Here is a 22,323-nt window from a genome sequence, read left to right as displayed (position 1 = left end):
GAGGCAAGGAAAAACTTCCTTTAAGAGGCAGAAACCTCGAGCAGAACCATGGCTCAGGGTGGGCGGCCATCTGCCTCGACCGGAACACAGGAGCTATTAAAGTCCAGGTGTTTCTGACTGAATTAAAATGAATTCATTTATCATTGAGGTGAAAAGGAGCCACATGCACATTTAAACAGGTTACTTCCCCAAACAAAGACACTAACAGGAGGGAAGACTACATCATGCCTGCATGTGTGCTGATTCAGCAGGGATAATATTACATGAGAGAAGTTGATCTACAGGAGAAACATATCTGAAAGCAGCACAGAATGCCTGAGAGCTGCACTGCATTACATCATATTTTAATATACTTCAGTTGCCACCTACCGCCTGCAAACTGTCTTCACCAGCGTCCCCTTGTTAGCTGTTCCTCACCCAGTTGTGTTCCTCCTACACAGCTGTTTCTATTTCAGTTAACGGCTGTGTTTCAACCTTCATATTGAATTGGTGATCATTAGCACCTGTTTGGTATAGTTGTTTAATCATACACCTGACGATATGCCTACAAAATCCCTGACTTGCAGGTGTACCTAGAAGAACTAGTGCTGTTTGAAGGCGAAGGGTGGTCACACCAGATACTGCTATGATTTAGATTTTTTTTCTGTTCACTCACTATGTATTTTGTTAATTGATAAATATAATCTATTAGCATGTCAATTTTTGAAAGCATTCCTACTTTACAGTAGGTTTGGGCAATGTCTACAAAATTTCCATCGGACGATGTCTATAATGAAACATCAAGATGGACAATGTCATCGGGTGAGCGGGCGCGGGGCAGCAGTTGTCATGTGTTCTCGCACAGACTTCCCTTGGTAAAAAAAAATTGGTAGACTTAACTTACATTACAAGTCGCGGTGGATACTTTAGGAGTGGACCACCTAAAGCAACAGTGATGATGGAGAAAATTGAGCAGACTGGGGGGAGAGAGAGAGAGAGAGGCGGGGCAAGCCGAGGTGTAGGTGTGTGTGAGTGTCAGATTGTGGGGAGAAGAGAACTCCGAGGCAGGTGCAAAGCATATTTACAAACAATAATGAGAATGTTTGTGGTCATTAAAAGCTGCTTTCTCAAGGTGCTATAATGTGAAAATCTGAGATTATTTTTTGCTGGGGGGGGGGGGGGGGGTTTACAATCATGATGCAGGCTCAACATCGTGATGTCTGTCAGCCATCACCAATGGACCATGGCATCGTCTACCGGCCCAAACCTACTTTACAGCATTTCTTCCATGCCTGTATAAAACTTTTGCAAACTTTATGAAATCACTAAAACATGTTAGAATAACTAAAAGTCATAGCACACATGTCCTTTAAGATGAAAATTGCCAGGTCCAAATCTTTCCCCCAGTCCAACCCAGGTGAAGACTTACATGTTTCGGTCTGTCAGGTCATCAAAATTGTATCCACGTATGCGTTGGTGGGTGTCTGATGCAAGGACAGTCCGGCCATTATTCAGACACCACAGGCACTGCACCCTAACTCCTTCCCATGAGTCCAGCAGGTTTCCATCCAAGTCCTGGGAAGACACAACATATATTTAGGAACACCATCAACAGCAGACTGCAGAAGAGAATGTTTTTATTTGATTGAAAAAAATCATCCATTTTAATAAATTTTTGATTAGTAAAAACTACAGACGTGTCCAACATTAGGTAGTTTCAGCACTTTCAATGATTCAGAGTGACTCTGAGCAATGTGGCCAACACAACACCTGTTAACTACTAAATACTTCATATCTCAGGCTCTCACAACCCTGCAAAGGACAAGCTCTCTAGGTAGGTAGATTTATTTTCGTTTCTCGTCTTGACGATTGCATTGAACAACTACCACAGGGAGCATTTCAGAATAAGAGCGTTTTACCTGCCGGACTTTGCCGACATGTTTAGATTTTGTTAATTTGGTGAATAGTGCTTGCTTTTTGTGCTTCTACTATGATTAAGTAGGCTACGTAGTAAAAATGTTTATTTTTTGTCTGATTTAACCATAGGATTTAACTGTGTTTATTGTTGATATACGATCGTAGGCTGTAACGGGTATTTTATTTTGAAAATTGACCGAATTCTCTGCTGTTTCTGTGTCTGACTTCTTGCCCAGTTCATCTGCGCTGTGCAGCTTGATGCTGGGACGCACTGCAGCGTTTCCGGTGTAAGCACAAATATTTAGCAGAAAGGCTGCTCCGGCAGCAGCGAAGCAGACAGACTCTGTGGACTTTCGGAGTGAGTGTGAGGTCATGTAAACTTAATATGACTTAATATGATTAATATGACTTTGTAGCAGGTGGGCCCACAATGAAGCTCCAGCCCCACTGCGCTGAGAGTCTAGCCCCGCCCCCGTTTAGTATCCTTTGAACTCTTCTTAAGCTTCCTTTAGAAATAGAGGTGTTTTTGAGCTTTCTTCACCAGCATGGAGATGTGAGATGACATTTCAACGGAAATGGTGGTTCCCTAAGCACTGCTGTGTACGCAAGCGCGCTGCATTTTCCTGCCGTTTTAACATTGTTGTGTTTACAAACTTGTCGCAGCTGATTGGGTAACACCTGAGACAGCTCAATCTCAAAATGTTTTGCAACATTTTGGGATTGAACGACATGTTTCCTTGCAACGAACGTAGGTTATTTATTTTAGGTTAGTAGCTAGGCTACCTTAAAGTCCATCACAGAGACTGCCCCCACCTTTTGCGATGTGGGGGCAAAAGGCGGGGTGGTGAGTTTCCAGTAGCCTAAATGTTGACATTCAGTCTTTCAACCACTATTTGAGCACATTTTATGGCATGAATGCATTTTTTCGTTTCATTGCTTTATTAAGTTAATTTAGAACAATGTTTGGGAAACTTGGGAAAGTGTGTTAAATAAATTAATCTCATTTTTGAAGTGAGGTGGAACGGACCCATGTCTTTTAATATGCAAACACCGACTCAGCTGAGCTGAAAGAATAAGGCTGATATTTTCATACAGCTCATAAGAACACATCAAATCAACGCAATATTATATACTATGCCTATTTATTTAGGCATTCACACTGTCGGTGATTTTCTGTCTGCATGTGTCAGATGCTGGTGTGCTACTTAGACCATGTCGTACACTGCTCAAAAAAATAAAGGGAACACTAAAATAACACATCCTAGATCTGAATGAATGAAATAATCTCATTAAATACTCCTTTCTTTACATAGTTGAACGTGTTGACAACAAAATCACACAAATTATCAATGGAAATCAAATGTATCAACCCATGGAGGTCTGGATTTGGAGTCATACTCAAAATCAAAGTGGAAAACCACACTACAGGCCGATCCAACTTTGATGTAATGTCCTTAAAACAAGTCAAAATGAGGCTCAGTAGTGTGTGTGGCCTCCACGTGCCTGTATGACCTCCCTACAACACCTGGGCATGCTCCTGATGAGGTGGCGGATGGTCTCCTGAGGGATCTCCTCCCAGACCTGGACTAAAGCATCCGCCAACTCCTGGACAGTCTGTGGTGCAACGTGGCGTTGGTGGATGGAGCGAGACATGATGTCCCAGATGCGCTCAATTGGATTCAGGTCTGGGGAACGGGCGGGCCGGTCCATAGCATCAATGCCTTCCTCTTGCAGGAACTGCTGACACACTCCAGCCACATGAGGTCTAGCATTGTCTCGCATTAGGAGGAACCCAGGGCCAGCCACACCAGCATATGGTCTCACAAGGGGTCTGAGGATCTCATCTCGGTACCTAATGGCAGTCAGGCTACCTCTGGTGAGCACATGGAGGGCTGTGCGGCCCCCCAAAGAAATGCCACCCCACACCAATACTGACCCACCGCCAAACCGGTCATGCTGGAGGATGTTGCAGGCAGCAGAACATCGTCTCCAGACTCTGTCACGTCTGTCACATGTGCTCAGTGTGAACCTGCTTTCATCTGTCAACAGCACAGGGCGCCAGTGGCGAATTTGCCAATCTTGGTGTTCTCTGGCAAATGCCAAACGTCCTGCACGGTGTTGGGCTGTAAGCACAACCCCCACCTGTGGACGTTGGGCCCTCATACCACCCTCATGGAGTCTGTTTCTGACCGTTTGAGCAGACACATGCACATTTGTGGCCTGCTGGAGGTCATTTTGCAGGGCTCTGGCAGTGCTCCTCCTGCTCCTCCTTGCACAAAGGCGGAGGTAGCGGTCCTGCTGCTGGGTTGTTGCCCTCCTCCACGTCTCCTGATGTACTGGCCTGTCTCCTGGTAGCGCCTCCGTGCTCTGGACACTACGCTGACAGACACAGCAAACCTTCTTGCCACAGCTCGCATTGATGTGCCATCCTGGATGAGCTGCACTACCTGAGCCACTTGTGTGGGTTGTAGACTCCGTCTCATGCTACCACTAGAGTGAAAGCACTGCCAGCATTCAAAAGTGACCAAAACATCAGCCAGGAAGCATAGGAACTGAGAAGTGGTCTGTGGTCACCACCTGCAGAACCACTCCTTTATTGGGGGTGTCTTGCTAATTGACTATAATTTCCACCTGTTGTCTATTCCATTTGCACAACAGCATGTGAAACTGATTGTCAATCAGTGTTGCTTCATAAGTGGACAGTTTGATTTCACAGGAGTGTGATTGACTTGGAGTTACATTGTGTTGTTTAAGTGTCCCCTTTATTTTTTTGAGCTGTGTATTTCTGTAGTGTTAGTTTAATCCTCGTTTGTAAATTATGATGCTCTGCTGACAGTGGACTTGTTCATATCTGCGATTTGTCATCTGCTGCTAACACTGCCTCTTTTATACGAATGCGTTACATTCTCCTGGCTGGATTGGGAAACCCTTGGTTGACTTACCTAGTTGATAACCAGCTTTGTGGTACCGCTTATCCCGATTGTTAAGCCAGATAATGAAAACATTTCCTGTATGTTGAACTCGCTTCGTGGTACAGACCCCAGACGTAAACTCTGCTGCTTTTATAACAGCAGCTGTCACATAACTTAGATGTCCTTTGATGAATGAGGAGGAGAAGCTAGCAAAGCGTATGTTGCAATGCTCGCAGTGTGCAGGCGGAAATCAGTAGTTGCACATTGACATTAATAATTGAGAGACATTTTAGTAGCAGCGGTCATAATTCAGCAGAGGCGATGCGCCGAATATATGTAATGTGGACGTCAACATTACCTTATCTATTAACATTTAGATAGATATTTAAAATCTATGAATCAAAAAAATAAACCCAGCTTTAATAATTGAGCATATTTACAGTAAACTTTACAAACATTGTTAGTGAACTATGAGGGCAAAAAAAAACCCAACAAAAAATAAAATTCAAAATCAAAATAATCGTTCAATAATCGTAACCAAGATAAAATGTTCAATTAATCTTGATTTTGATTTTAGGTGAAATCGTCCAGCCCTAACAAAAAGCCAGAAAATACTGACACATTTCTCAAGATGTCTTACTAATCGTTATAATAGTTATTTTTGTTGACTGACTATTACTTAACTAATTCTTTCAGCTCAAAGCTTTCTCTCGTGTTATATGTATGTTGAACACAATGAGATGGATGGTAATACTGATGTGACTACTAAAGCAAAATTATGTAAGATTTAGTGTGATTTGGCAGTCCTACCATGTAATTCACCGCTGTCGTAAGGACAGATGTACACGTGCATTTGTTATGATTACATTTTTTATGATTGTAAAAGAAATTTCTTCCAAGAAAGAATTACGGTCGAAAATATGATGAATCATTCCTTTATCTGTGCGCCCGGAGAGACGCATACGGTTCTCTGCAGACATTCAACATCTCTCCCCTTATGTCCTCTCAAGTACAGAAGCAACAGCAGATGATAATTTCAGACAAATGTTGATTTTGTCTGGCATTTTAGCATACACTCCTTAGCTTTTCCTGAGATCAAATGTCTGTCTGTGTAAAAGTCTCTCTTATCTGTTTGCAGACGACTATTGAAAGAGAATGACACTATAATAATAAACAAACGAAAAAATCACTGTTAATCTTGTGGCTCTTACTTTGAAATGTTTGAAACATTGTGACCAAAATCTATTTCCCAATATTAAACACAATGAGTACTAATCTAATCTAAAAATCTACAATCTAAAATTTATTTCTCACTTGATCAAAAACCAGGAAGTCACCAACTTTGCTAACACAGCCAAACGACAACACAAGACTCAGCAATATTACTGACAAGTCCAACAGAAAGAATTGGAATTTTTGGTGTCTGCCTTGCAGCCTTTTATTACACAAAGCTCTCTTAGCTTCCTTCGTCAGTGTCTTCTGTTGTCTCTTCGCCTCTGCCATTAGTTAACGTTATGTCCATACAGAATGTTGAGCTCGCCCGGCTCCGGCATGACACAAGCAGCTCTCTCCACCACCAGCAGCATAATGTTGCTTGAAACTTGGGTGGCAAGTAGGGCTGCAACGATTAGTCGACATAATCGATGACGTCGACTATAAAAATTTAACGTGAAATTTCATTGTCGATGCATCGTTACATAGGTGCCGTTTAAGGGAGAGATAGCAATCTTCATATTAGGAACATTTCTGGTTGTTTATTTCTAACTGCAATGCACTACAGGAAGTGCTGGGGGCAGTATCGCTTCCACTGTCTGCCTTGACTGCTTGACTGAGAGACTACTCCCAAAGAAGAAGCATTCATGCAAGAAGCCGAAAAGTAACGGAGAAAGAGGCGAAAGAGGCGTCGTTTTTACAAGTTTTGTACGCTATTTAATCACTTAATACACTTTTGAGCGGTTTTGAGGCGAGAAATCAACTTTGTAGAATTTGAATATTGGAAGTTTTACCAAAGTTGATGGCGAATCTAAAATGTGTGTTTTTGGGATAGGCGCGAGGTTAGCGGTGCCAACCAGCCGGCCGGTCACGCCCACAGAGCCCTCTGGTCCCAGTTACTCAGACCTCAGCAGCAACAACAGAAGAAAGGCAGTGTTTCCCATTTTTACCCCCATTCACGTTAGCGGAGGGCTAAACCGGAAGTTAGCCTGCTTGGCTGGCAAAAGTCAATACAGTGGATGCTGTAGCGCTACTACCGACTAGCGTTTGGGGGTGTACTTGCAGACACACGGACGCACAAGTTTAAATGCATGACTACGCACGTAGACCCTATGCAGGAGTATAAACCAAGCTTTAGGTTTGCTGCTATAGGCCTAGACTGCCGGGGGATTTCCCATGATGCACTGAGCTCCTCTTTCCTCTACTTTCTCTCCCTCTGTATGCAACCTCATCCCATTATTGCATGTTACTAACACAACTTCTACCCTTTCCCGTAGTCTTGTGCTTTCTCGTCCCTCTCCTCTCTCCTCCTATCACTTCCTGCAGGTGTTTCTGGCTCTGGAGCTGTGGAGTCTGGATCTGTGGTTGCGAGTCACCTGCTGCCCCCGTGTTCCTGCTTGTCACCCTCTGCTACAACAACTATTGTTACTAGTTCTATTGTTATTATTGTTATTATAATCATTAACATTACGATTGTTATCATTAACACTACTGTAAATATCTGTACCATTATTCATTCAGTCTATAGCAACATCACCTTTACTGTCTGTACCTCTGTGTGGATATTGTGTAGGCTGCCTCCCTCCCCTCTCTCTCTCCTTCCATCCCCCTCCCTCTTTCTCTCTCTCCCTCTCTCTCTCTCCTTCACCCCCAACCGGTTGAGGCAGATGCTCGAAGTTTCTGCCTCTTAAAAGGACGTTTTTCCTTGCCTCTGTCGCCTAGTGCTGCTCTTGGTGGGAATTGTTGGGTTTCTGTAAATATCATCACAGAGTACGGTCTAGACCTGCTCTTTTATGAAAAGCGCTCTGGGATAACTGTTGTTGTGATTTGGCGCTATATAAATAAAATTTAATTTTAAAAAGTTATTAGTAGTGAGTAATGGTTTAAAGTACATCAAGGAACATCTGGCTCGAGTTATTGCCTAAAACCTATAAGCACTTTTGAAAATAAACTACAGCAGTAGTATGAAAGGGGCCTGTTGCTTTATTGTTCTAAACAGACATTACATTGTTAGTGTACAGTTGTGGTTATAGTACTTGCTTTTATTTTATATAGTTCCAAAGCAAAAATCTTTGTTAAACAGCAAAAAGTTTTAAAGTTTGTATAAATCAGTGAATTATAGGAGTAGCCTACGCTAAACCTTGTTCACTTAATGGTAATGTTAGCTATAGGCTGTGTGTTTCACTTGAAAGATGTTTAATTCGTTAAATGGTTTAATTAGGGTTAGGGGGCGACAAAAATAATCGTAAATAGTCGACTAATCGAATAAAAAATTAGAAGTTTAGTCGACTACGAAAATAGTCATTAGTTGCAGCCCTAGTGGCAAGCTACCCAACAAAGCAAGACAGCAACCGAGGAAGAGCACTTACAGTAACATTAAGTGTGTTATATAGTTAGCTAGGTTGCTAACAAGAACTCGAGAGTTATAGCTAGCAGATAAACCTCTGTCTGTGAAACCTCTGGCTGATTTTGCTCTAGTCACCAACTCTGCTAACAAAGGCTAACATCAAGCAAGCACAAAAACACAAGACACAGCGAGCAGTTACTAAGTTATTACTTATTAGCCCAACACAAAGAAGGCCAGCTCGGCATCTGTCCTACATCCCTTCAGCTCTTTTAGTTCATGCAAATGAATAAAAGCCAGTCTGATATTTACTCTTGACCAGTCTCTTGCTCGGTCTCTCTCTCTCTTTTTCTCTTCCTCACTTCACTTCACTCATGTCTTCTTCAGTCTCTTCACAGCCTCTGCCATGATATCCATACTGAGAATACTGAGCTAGCTTCTTCCAAATAACATTCATGTATATTATAAACCTTTTGTTTCTTCTTATAGCTAGCTTCCTGAAAAGTGGTGTTGGTGTGTAACAAGGTTCTGTTGAAGCATTACGTCGTTGCTGTGATAGATTTCCTGCCCGGAATTCCAGTGTTAAATAGTGTAATACCATTGATCACAATATCATGTTAGACAGACTGAGGCACTGGGTGGGGATCTCTGGTACTGCCCTAGAATGGTTTTCATCCTACCTGTCAAATAGGAAGTTATGTGTGTCTGTAAACAACTATGTCTCTTTGTTCTGTCCAGTTAAGTACGGTGTACCTTAGGAGTCGGTCTTAGGACCCATTTTGTTTCCTTGTATCTGCTTCCCCTTGGTCATATTATTCATAAACATGGTATTTCTTTTCATATTTATGCTGATGACACACAAATGTACTTGCCCGTCAGATCCACAGACCCTGGAATGCTGAGTTCACTTACCGACTGCCTTTGTGAAGTTAAAAAATGGATGTCAAATAATTTCCTCCAGCTGAACTCAGACAAAACAGAAATCCTGGTCACTGGGTCCCAGCAGATGGCATCTGCTGGTTCCCTAGTAAATCACATTAAGCCTGTTGCAAAGAACCTTGGTGTCTGGTTTGATAGTAATAAAAATTTTGAGCAGCACACCACAAAGCTTGTTCAATAATGTTTTTATCAACTTAGAAATATAGTATAAATTTGATCTATGTTAGCTTTTAAGGACACCAAGACCATTTTACACGCCTTCATCTCATCACGCCTGGATTACTGCAACAGCCTTTTTACTTGTTTAACCCAAAAATCTACTGATCGACTCCAGACTGTCCAGAAGTCAGCTGCCAGGTTTTTAACCAGAACAGAAATATGACCACAATACCCCTATTTTAGCTTCATTACAATGGCTCCCAATATATTTTAGAATTGACTTTAAAATTTTATCGATCACTTTTAAAGCTCTTCATGGCCTCTCACCTTGTTATATTTCTGATACACACCAGCACATACCTTGAGATCCTCGGGCAGAGGTCTGTTGTCTGTTCCAGAGTCTCGACTGAAAACTAAAGGGGACAAAGCGTTTGCTGTCAGGGCCTTCCCGAGGAAATCAGGTCGGCTGAGTCATTGAACTCTTTTAAGTCCCTTCTTAAAACATACTTTAATAGGAGAGCCTTTCCCGATCTTTTTTTTTTTTTTTTCTTTTTTCTGCAAAGTAGGCTCAACTGACATGGCCTAAACATTCTCGAAAACTCACCAAAATTTGCAAACGTGTCAGAACCGGTGAAAAATTTCGTATTCTACAAGTTTCGCACATGGGCGTTGCAAAATGACTCGCTAGCGCCACCTAGAAAATTGGAAAAAATTAGCCCCTCGTTCACGTTCAACCTACATGTACGAAATTTTCTGGGGACATGTATCATATCAAGACGCACAAAAAAGCCTCAAGAACCCATAGCCTAAAGTCAACAGGAAGTCGGCCATTTTGAATTTTACGGCCATTTTTGGATGATTTACACACTTCGTACTTTAACGAACTCCTCCTAGGGATTTAGTCGGATCGACGTCAAATTTCTGCTGTGCCTTCTAAAGGCATTGGGCGTGTCCGTGGCGTTGATGATTCGCTATGAAACAGGAAGTTGTTGTAACTTCAGTGTACATGCTCACATCTGGACCAAACTGTACATCTAGGATGATAGTCCCGCCCTGAACACATGTACATGCCGACATTCACCCACAGTCATAGCGCCACCTGCTGGCAATAGAAAGTGACCTTTAACGAAGCAGCCCCCGCCGCATGTTTCAACTACGTGCACGAATTTTCTGTGGTACGTGTATCTTGTCCAGACGCACAAAAAGTCTCTTGGAGCCATAGCCTAAACCCAACAGGAAGTCGGCTATTTTGAATTTTACGTCAAATTTTGGATGATTTACACACTTCGTACTTTAACGAACTCCTCCTAGGGATTAAGTCCGACCGACCTCAAATTTCTGCTGTGCCTTCTAAAGGCATTGAAGATGAAAAGTTGTGCTATTTGCAAGTTTTCGTCAATGGGCGTGTCCGTGGCGTGGCGTCAAGGATCAGCTCTTCACCATGACACGGAAGTTGTCGTAACTTCAGTGTACATGCTCACATCTGCACCAAACTGTACATGTAGGATGAGAGTCCCGCCCTGAACACATGTACATGCTGACATTCACCCACAGTCATAGCGCCACCTGCTGGCAAAAGGAAGTGACTTTTAACGAAGCAGCCCCCACCGCACGTTTCACCTACGTGCACGAATTTTCTGTGGTACGTGTATCTTGTCCAGACGCACAAAAAAGCCTCTCGGAGCGATGCCCTAAAATCAACAGGAAGTCGGCCATTTTGAATTTTACGTCAAATTTTGGATGATTTACACACTTCTTACTTTAACGAACTCCTCCTAGGGATTTAGTCCGACCGACTTCAAATTTGTGCTGTGCCTTCTAAAGGCATTGAAGATGAAAAGTTGTGCTATTTGCGAGTTTTCGTCAATGGGTGTGTCCGTGGCGTGGCGTCAAAGATCAAGTCTTCGCCATGACACAGGAAGTTGTTGTAACTTCAGTGTACATGCTAACATCTGAACCAAACTTTACGTGCTTGATAACTCTCCCACCCCGCTATGGAGGACCGATCCTGACACAGTCAGAAATAAATACAGAAATAAATAAATGCTCAATAAATAAATAAGCTTCCAATTAAATACACAAAAAATAAAGTAAATAAATAAATGTTGGTATTAATTAAATTATACAAGGAGACATAAATGTATATATTTTAATTAGTGCCTTTACTTATTCACCTTTGTTATAATTACCTTATTTATTTATTCTCCCTTATAATCTTCAACTTTATTTATTACTAATTTTTTTTATATATTTATTTATGTGTGTGTTTTAATATTTTTGTCTGTTTTATTCTTCCTTTGTATTTTTCTACCTTATTTATTTTCACCCATGGTATTTATTTCTGCCTGTCCTTTTTAAATTTCTGTATGCATTTCTGACTCATTATGCAAATGAGGAGGGGCTGTGTCTCAAGGGGTCATCTTCTCTGCTATTGGTGGACCAGTCAGACAGGAGAGCTCTAGGCCTACTCTGCCTGCAGACATCAACGATCTTGCCCCTCACACAGTCAGATGGCTTCCTTCAGTGCGCTGAGGTGTTTAACAACTCTGAAGACACTACCAGCCATGTCTTCCTTCTCTTTTCACGTAGACGCTCCGACAGACAGTGCTTTCAGTTTGCTGCATGCATGGACACAGAACTGCGGTACAGCACACAGCTGCTGTTATCACATTCTTCCTCTGTATGTACACATAAACAACAAGGCAGGGAAATATAAAAGGAATTTATTTTATTGTTTGGGTACATTATTGTTCAGTGTACATGCTCACATCTGAACCAAACTTTGCTTGCTTGATAACTCTCTGACCCCCAGACATCTACACGTCAATACCGATTTATATTCATAGCGGCAAGTGCTATGTAGCTCCACATAGGGGACACAGGAAGTGACATATAGCACCTTCATGCGGCGACATAACCGCGTAGGAAATTCACAGCCGCACCGGCAGAGCTCCAGAATATGCAACTCGGCCGGCTCACACGCGGACGCGCTTACAAGTGCGAGGGCCCGCCCAACGCTGCTTGCAGCTTTAATTATACTTATTCTTAAACGTGTATTTTAGTCTTTTCAGTGTTTTCTTGCTTTTATCTCTCTAGTCTTTACACTTGTTAAAGCACTTTGTAACTTGTTTTTGAAAAGTGCTCTACAAATAAAGATTATTATTATTATTATACCAGTGGCAATGACAGAGATGCCATTATTTCTTTATTTCGTTCATGCCGTTTTACAACATTTGGTTCGGCTTTCTTTTTTTCAGACCAACAATAAACACACACATATATATATATATATATATATATATATTTTTTTTTTCCATGAACAAAAAAAAAAGGAACAGGAAGAAGACAAATCTTGTAGTACCTGTCGCTTTTTGTGCACATCAACAGAAACAGAAAAACAGCTGCTTTATGAATGGATCAACCCCAATCCTCTCCCCAATCACCAAACATTTTCAATAATACCAATCTTTACACTTAATTATCATCATTTTAAAATCTTTTTTTGTTTTCTGCCTTTTTAAACGTGTTTATCATAATTTTTCTTGCAATATTCCTGTATTTTTTTCTTAGACAAATTCTTAAATTTACAAACACTTTTGCAGCACTTCAGTTCATAGTCCAAGATGTTTAACATTTTAACTCCGTAAATAGACAAACACATCTGTTTTTTGTGTAGTACGTGCGAAAAGAGTTTTAAAATAATATTGCCTTCTATGGCCATCTTTCTCTGATACGAGAATGAATACATTTTGTAAAACCATAGGCAGGACTCTCAGCTTTGTTTTCCACATAAAAATCAAAATCTTCAAATCAACCAAATCTTTGAATTTTAGAAGTCCAGAATTTACAAATAAACTATTGGTGTGTTCTCTATAGCCTGTCTTGTTGATGATCCTTAATGCTTTTTTCTGTAACAAAAACCGAGGTTTTGTGTTACTAGGGTATTAGCCCAGACTTCTGTGCAGTATCCAAAATATGGGAGTATTAGGGAATTGTACAACATATGCAACGAAGAATAGTCTAAAACATCTTTAACTTTATACAAGACCCCAATACTTTTACAAACTTTACTCTTAATATAATCAATGTGAGCTTTGCATTTCAATTTATCATCCAAAATAACACCTAAAAATTCATTCATTCAACTATTTCAATATCATTTCCTTCCTCATTACTGTTCTTAAATTTTCATTCTTTTTCCGATCACCAAAAATCATATATTTTGTTTTCTCCCAATTTAAACATAATTTGTTTTTGTCAAACCATTTCTTAATTTTTACCATTTCTGAACTTATATTTTCTGTAATTTCTGAGAGATTATTGCCAGAGTAAAAAATTTTAGTATCATTGGCAAACAACAAAACAACAAAAACTGTAATATTTTAGACACTTCACAGAGGTCATTAATGAACAAAATAAAAAGTAATGGGCATAAAACGGACCCTTGTGGAACTCCACATATTATAACTTTTAACTAAGATTTTTGACCATTAATTTGAACAAACTGCTGTCGATTGTTGAAATAACATTTAAGCCATTGATAAGCTGGTGCCATAGTTGTATGACTTTGACAATAGTAGACTGTGATTTATGGTGTTGAATGCTTTGCTTAAGTCGATGAAGTACGTGTATTGCTTATTCTCAGTTGCAGGTGTAATTTTTTCTAGGAGTTCAATTAATGCTAAAGCTGTTGATCTTTTTACTCTAAAGCCATATTGTTTTTCAGTAATTAATTTTTGTTTTTCTAAAAAAGTATTTAGTGTTTGAGCAAACCACTTTTCAAGGATTTTAGAAAACTGAGAGAGCAATGACACTGGTCTGTAGTTGTTGAAGTGATGAACATCTCCATTTTTAAAAAGTGGAACAACTTTAGCGACCTTCATTTTCTCAGGAAAGACACCCGAATGTATAGACATATTACAAATAAAAGTCAGTGGTTTAATCATACAGTCAATGGTCCTTTTTACAATGGTCATGTCAAGTCCGTCACTATCAGAAGATGTTTTATTTTCACATTTGCTAACAATAGACAAAATTTCATTTACACACGGAAGCTCCGCTTTAATCATGAGAAGCTGCAGAGCTGCAGTTTCTATTCATTCAACTTACACTGTAAATTTCCAGCTAAACTGAGGCTTTTTGAAGACCCTTTTCTCTATCTCTCTCTCGCCTGCCATTCACCGGTCTTGTGTAGAGTTCTGCATGCATGTCGTGCTGCCGACAACTACATGCCCATGGCAGTTCCTCGCGGGTCTATTTCAAGTAGCCGGCTGTTTAAAAACGATAAAATATTCTTTGTGTGGTTCATCAACAGTGATAAATTATCCGAAAGTCCCGCGAGGTGTCAACAACTCGGCACAACACCGGTGAAGCCGGGGCTCAGTCTCTTCAGCAAGTGCACATGCGCAATTTTGGATTTACTCACTTTTAAAAACATTTATTGAAAGTTTTTTTCTTTTTACATGTTTATTTACAGCAGTAAACATTGAAATGTATATTGTAATAGGCTGTATATTAACTTATTGGGAGAAAACTGGTAAATCTATGTAAAATCAGACGTTGAGCACCCCCATATCGGCAAAATGGCATGATCCTTGTTTTGCTGCGACGCTTCACTGTAAGACTGAAAGTTGAATAAGGCTCCGCCCATCGAAGCATCAAATCTTCGACTATTGGGGGTCAGCCCTACTATTTTGAATGTGTTATTTTAAGATAAAATGAATACATACGGTTGCTTTAATAGACTGTGGACACTGGGTTGCTTATCAACTAAAATAATAATTCTTCTAATTTAGAAAGAACATAAACCAGCCTGTTTTTCAAGAGACTCGTGCTTAGAACATTATGTAGACCTGCTTAACATGGAGCAGAACAATAGCTGGCTTTATAAAATAAAGCTGACTGGTTGCTGAATATTAAATCCGGGGTGATGGATGACCAGTGGTGTTTGAGACTGTAGACAGGTTTGGTAATTGAACTGCCTGGTTGGATCTTTTGGTTTTGATAAATAATAATGATGGCATGATAATAAAGATAGTGACTAGTTAAAGCTCCCTATTTGAACTGGGACAGTATACTCTAGATACTTAATTTGCTCCAAGTGGACTTCAACTCTGGCATTGTTTGTTTGAGTTGTGTGGAACTGGAAGTTTGTAATTTCTTTTATGTTTTGTATTATACAGAGGAACAAAAAGAGCACAAAAACACAATGAGTGACAATGAGGCTTTTCAAGGGATTCATCATGATAAGGTGTGCATGAAACCAAGATAATTGATGTGATGCAGCCCTGACAAATAACCTTTGGAGTTCTGCTACTCCATACATGACAATCACACTTTAGACATTGCTGAAAGTTACTTTTAGTTTCTTTATACAAAAGGTCCTCCTTTTCAAGTCAAAGTTTGCACTGTTTTTATACATACCATCATGGATGAAACCGACATCAAACTTGTCTACTACTTGAAAATCCCATTTCGGAGCCCCGTGTTTGACATATCAGAATGTAATTTCAATTATATAAATAACGTTCCGTTAATGAACACACAAGCAGTAAAAATTGTGAGCTGGACTGGCACTGGCCACCAGTTCACCTCTATTTAATGAGTTTCATGTAAGTGAGTGGGATGTAAACGTATGTATTACTCTGAGCCTGTGGGCACTGACAGCATCTGTGCCGTGTAAAGATGTATAAGATACTCACACACTGGTAGAATTGGCCTCTCTGGCCGCCAGTGACGAAGCGTTTACAATCTGGATTCCAGGCCACGCTGGTCAGGCTATCTTCGTGAGACTGACTCATCTTTGAGCGCAACTCCCCCGTCTACACAACAGAGGAAAGGAGAGAGAAACATGACATGAAAAGATCAGACACCACACACTGTAAAACACACTGATGTCATGTAACCCTCGAATTACCTCAAAACACAATCTCTGTTCTCCTTTTAGGACTGAATGGGTTTGGAAAATACTAAATGTAATGAGAATACAATCTGTCTGCATTCAGTGTTCAGGTGCCTGTTTACATGACAGTGGCTGCAGCAACAGCAACAAGGCTGCTTTGGTAAGGCAGTGAGTAAGTTTAAAGCTGCACTTATCAATATTTCTATTGAGTAGAGCAGCTTTAAGGCTGAACATTCAAAGGGGCTATTTAGTTTTTTAATGAAATTAATCACTTTTTATTGCCTATTTGTGAATGGGTTCCTATGTGAAATAACTGGATTGGATTTTTCAACACTGCAGAATGAAATGGAGTCCCCTAACACCAAAAACCAACCAGCTCCCAGCACAACACAGACTCACAAGCTCCACATAAGGATAAAAAACATCAAAAAAGTTTTATGTGCTGAAACCTATTAGGCCAAACAACAATCAGATCGACGTCAGGCAAAAAACACGACATTGGAAAGGCATTTAAATAATGGAGAGACCTCCACTCCGTTTTAGATATAAAAAACGACCCAGAGTTGGCTTTCATCCTATTGGACAGGTAAGCCATCATTCCAAAAAAGCATGGATCGGACATTGTTTGCCTCAAAACATAATTTGGATTTAGTGTTATTTTACCAATACTCAGGTATACAGCTTCTTCGCTGTAACACAACATAATGGTACAAGACAACACCACAGTGGAAGACCCATTCACTACAGTAACGTTATTTCCTATGGGCTAACATTTATATTTACAGTGGGGAGAACAAGTATTTGATACACTGCTGATTTTGCAGGTTTTCCTTCTTACAAAGCATGTAGAGGTCTGTAATTTTTATCATAGGTACACTTCAACTGTGAGAGACGGAATCTAAAACAAAAATCCAGAAAATCACATTGTATGATTTTAAAATAATTTATTTGCATTTTATTGCATGACATAAGTACTTGATACATCAGAAAAGCAGAACTTAATGTTTGGTACAGAAACCTTTGTTTGCAATTACATTTCCTGTAGGTCTTGACCAGGTTTGCACATACTGCAGCAGGGATTTTGGCCCACTCCTCCATACAGACCTTCTCCAGATCCTTCAGGTTTCGGGGTGGTCGCTGGGCAATACGGACTTTCAGCTCCCTCCAAAGATTTCCTATTGGGTCCAGGTCTGGAGACTGGCTAGGCCACTCCAGGACCTTGAGATACTTCTTACGGAGCCACTCCTTAGTTGCCCTGGCTGTGTGTTTCCACAGCTCTTTTTAATTTTGGTATATATTCATCCCAGAGTGAATGCAACCACAGCCATAGAACACATTAAGAGGACATTAGAAAAACTTGAAGTTATATCCCCAGACTCTCCCAAATTCATTTTGGGCAATTTTAATCATTGTTCACTTGATAAACTTTTTTAAAAAATTAACCAATATGTCACCTGCACTACCTGCGTTTGGGGAAGACATTGAATAAATGCTATGGCTCAGTTCCACAGCCATATAAATCTTTTGCCCTACCACCTCTTGGTTCAGCTGACCACCACACTATTTTTCTGGCACCAGATTACTTGCTGGTTGTAAGGAGGACTAAAAAGGTCAAAACTATTCAACAGTGGACTGATGATGGCATTGACAAGCTACAGGGATGCTTTGAAGCTACTGATTGGAATAATCTGATAGCGCTATCCAGTAACATTAATGAGCAAGTGTCTCCTGTGTGGACACTATTGTCCCATCTAAAAAAGTTACTATCTTTCCTAACAACAAATTTGGGTGACATAAAAAACTAAAGGAAATCCTCAACAAGAAAAAGAGGGTGTTCTTCATTGGCTCTGAAACTGAAAAAAGGAGGTTAATAGAGAAGTTAAGCGTGCCATAAAAATTGCTAAATTGAAATATAAAGACAAGGTGGAACAATCATTTACAAAACTGACCTCCGGACAGCTTGGCAGGGTATTAAGAACATGGCAGCTGTGAATACTGTCCCCGCTTCCCGCAAGCTCATTCAGGTTGCAGGCAGCAGCCCAGCATCACTCCCCAATGACCTCAACTCCTTTTTCACCAGGTTTGAGACAGAAAATAGCATTCAGCTAAAGGAAGTCCTCTCCAAATTCAAACTTGATGACTCCTCCTCCCTCACTATTAACATAAAGGATGTAGTGGGAGCACTCAGGAAGACAAAAGTCAATACAGCAACAGGGCCGGATAATAGGGTCGTACTTTGAGGTACTGTGCTGAGCAGCTGCACAGTTCCAGTTGTTGTTCCAGAGATCCTTGGATGGTGGCACAGTCCCTCAGCTGTGGAAGGATTCCACAGTTTTCCAATACCAAAAAAAGGTACTATCAAGATCATGAATGACCTCAGGCCAGTGTCTCTCACCTCTCTGGTGATGAAAGCTATGGAGAGGGTCATCAAAAATCATATTATCAAGATAGCAGACTCACAGATAGACCCACTTCAGTTTGCTTGTCGCGCAGGTAGAGGGGTGGACGATGCAAAGGTTTTTAGTACAGACACCATCCACAAACAAAGATTCTCCCAACACGACAGCCAGACTCCTTTTCACTGATTTCTCCTCAGCATTTAACTCCCTGCATCCACATATTCTCGCTGAGAAACTCTCTACTCTCCACCTAGATGACCGACTGATTTTGTGGATAATGGACTTTCTTACCAACAGGTCACAGAGAGTCCTGGTCAATGACGCATCATCTGATGACTGCAGGTCCGCCCAGCCAAACTGTCACTTGATTAAGTACGCTGACGAGCCAGTTCTCCTATCTTTCCTTTCAGGCTCCCTACAGCACCACAGCTCAGCTCTTCAGGACTTCATGGAATGGTGTGATAAATCTTGCCTGGAAATAAATGTGAACAAGACCAAGGAGATGGTGGTGACCTTTTCCAACAAGCAGAGGGAACTGGCTGTGGCAGGCTGTTCCATTATCCATGGGAAGCCTGTAGAAATTGTTGAGGACTACAAGTACCTGGGCACAATCTTCGATAATCTAATGAAATTTAATTCGAACACTGAGGAGATCATCAGGAAATGCCAGCAGTGGCACTATCTCCTGAGGGGGCAGGAATGTCATCCTCAAAATGTTCTACTATTCCTTCATTGAGAGTGTTAGGACATTCTCCATCTCCTGCTGGTTTTACAATATCACTCCAAAATTGCAAAATAATTGGACTTCCAGTCAGAGCCCTCTTCACTGTATGAGAGCAGCAGATGCTGAGGTTAGCTGGCAGGATTTTACAGGACGCCTTACACGCTCTGTTCCCTGCATGTGAGTGGCTCCCCTCAGGACATTGACTGCGCTGTCCAGGCTGCAGAACTCAGAGGAGAAGGGCAACCTTTGTACCCAAGGCTGTCCAGCTCCTAAATTCCTAAACATCCCTGAACTTCACCACCCCGATCACTACTTCTTTCACTCATCTGCACACACTCCTGCATACAAGGACACGCTCACTCATTTAGTGATTCATAAATACTTGCAATACTGGACTATGAGCTCAGCCATCTGCTATGCAGAGGGCTACATATGCCTTTAATTTATTCACACTACAACCCACCTATACAGTACATGAATGTTGATAATACTGTTTGATAATGTATTTTATTTAATTTAGTAATGCTGCTTTGGACTTTGGTGACAACGTTGATGTATGTCCATTTATTTATTTATTAATATATTAGGCTATGTTTATTATGAAAGATGAGGTTTTTTTTTTAATTTAACTTGTACTAATCTACAGGTCTCACAATTGCCCCATGGGGGCAAAAAGTGTTTTGAAATTGAAACTGAAATTGAAAATGTGTGGTGTCCTTCTTTGGACAGTCCACAACACATCTTGGTATGGCTGGGAAAGGTAGCTCCTGCCAAGAGCGTCCAAATCGGGCTTGGTCCCGGCATGTTAGCAAGAAAGCTAACGTTAACCCTCCACTATCACCCAGACAGGGCGACGAAAATCCATCCTTGTCTACAGTTATAAAACTTATTGAAACTTTCGGTGGTGAGACACGTTGCTCAATTGACACCCTGCAGACTACTGTGGAGTCATTTGGTTCACGTCTTACTGCGGTTGAAACCTCGCTACAAGCCTGTGATGACAGGATTACTTGACTCAAGGCTAAATGTGAGGCCTTGGAAAGGTGCAACAAGCTGCTAATAGCTAAAACGGAGGACCTCGAGTCGAGGAGCAGGTGCCAGAATCTACGCGTGCTTGGTATTCCAGAGAACACGGAAGGGTGACAAATCACATCATTCATGACTGATTTCTTCGCTGAGATGCTGGGTATGGATATCCCTGGTGGGCCGGAGATGCTAGACCGGGCACAACGCCTTGCTTCACGGCCCAATGCAGGCCCAAACACTCCCCCCAGACCAATGATCGTTAAAGTACACCACTTCAGAGTGAAACAGCGCATTCTCCAGCTCGCCAGGGAGAGGGGCCCGCTTACCTTTCGTGGGCGACCAGTGAAAATCTTTCCAGACTTTACAACTGAGGTCTCTTAAAACAGAAAACTCCGGGCTGCCTGCGTGAGATACGGTCTACTGTTCTCGGCTCGGCTACAGGTGTCATTTAACAATGGAAGATATAGTTTTGCTACACCGAAGAAGGCAGAGAAATTCTACATGGAGACCGTAGCTCCGACCCATGTGGGTCAGGCTGATGGCGCTGCCGCTGACGAGTGACTCTCCACGGACTCGAATTGTCTATTCTTATGATAGTCTCACATACGATTCTATCTGGACGGCTTAAATTTGTTCTATAACGTCTTAAGACTGTTTTATCCATCTTTTAAGCCATCAGTTTCTTTTCTTACCTGATTGAATATGGTGAGGGTTAAAAGCACGTTTATTTCAGTTTTGTTCTGTGTATACGCAGCCTCTCTATGACAGTATTTTTCTAGACGTTAGGTTGCTACATATTGTTGCATTTGGAGCACTGGCTTAGTGCAGTTAGGATGCACAGGGTAAAGTGCATTAGACGCTTTGTTTGGGGAGGCGTTTGGGGTGTAAGGGGTGTGTGGGCTGAGGTTCTGTTTATCTGCACACTGTCCTGATGTCTTACTTTTGATTTGATTAGAAGTTATTTTGTACTCAGTCTTGATGTAGCGCCTGAAAATCCAGACAGATTTGCTGCATACACTAATTGGGATTATGGCAGATGACACAACGATTAGACTATGCTCCTGGAATGTACATGGGATTCAGGACCCTATTAAATGTAAGAAAATACTTACAAATACAATACAAATGGCCCTAATCCAAGAGACTCATTTAAATGACAGCGAACATTCAAAATTAAAGAGAGAATGGGTGGGCCAGGTTTATTACTCTTCTTTTACTACTAGGAGTAGAGGGGTAGCTATCCTGGTTCATGGTCCTTACCCCTGACGGAGGTGAAAATTAAAGCTGATGTATCAGGCAGGTATGTTATGATTAGAGAGACACTTTATGGAGACACTGGCTCCTACTTAAATGTCTATGCACCCCCTGTTCACCCTCCAGATTTTTTCACTAAGGTGTTTTCCTTGTTCTTGTTGTTGAGTGGATTGTTGAAACCTTGGTCGTAGCTGGTGACTTTAACTGTTGTTAAAATTCGCAGCTGGATAGATCTAGTAATGTTTAGCAGTGCTGGTCTTTGCTTGGCTGCTGCAGGGACATCCATTTTATTGATAAGTGGAGAACTCGTCACCCCACCGACAGACAATATACATTTTACTCTGATGTTCATAAATAGTCATCTAGAATTGATAATTTTTTACTCCCAAATCTGCACTTCACAGGGTGTGTTCCTGCTCCATCGGTAATATCATTATAAGTGATCACTCCCCTATGTTTTTAGTCGTGTCAAAAATCCAAACTTTAAATCGTATCTAACTGAACAGTTTAAATATTTTGTCGCTGAAAATGACACCCCAGGTGTGTCTCCTAGTCTC

General features: G+C 41.1%; 1 protein-coding gene across 1 annotated transcript in view; it reads right to left on the bottom strand.

Annotated features, from left to right (window-relative positions):
- LOC119896894 (WD repeat-containing protein 26-like) overlaps positions 1-22,323 on the bottom strand; it is a 64,305-nt gene that overhangs the window by 10,412 nt on the left and 31,570 nt on the right. The window contains exons 9-10 of the mRNA XM_038710311.1: positions 16,164-16,283; positions 1,409-1,554 (exon numbers count right to left, since the gene is read on the bottom strand). Of these exons, the coding sequence (XP_038566239.1) occupies positions 1,409-1,554; positions 16,164-16,283 (266 nt within the window). The remainder of the gene's footprint in view (positions 1-1,408; positions 1,555-16,163; positions 16,284-22,323) is intronic.

The sequence above is a fragment of the Micropterus salmoides genome, unplaced genomic scaffold (assembly GCF_014851395.1).
Source record: "Micropterus salmoides isolate LMB-PRFRI ecotype aquatic unplaced genomic scaffold, ASM1485139v1 Ms_hic_scaffold_11, whole genome shotgun sequence".
Taxonomy (NCBI): domain Eukaryota; kingdom Metazoa; phylum Chordata; class Actinopteri; order Centrarchiformes; family Centrarchidae; genus Micropterus; species Micropterus salmoides.
This window is presented reverse-complemented; position numbering and strand designations above follow the sequence as displayed.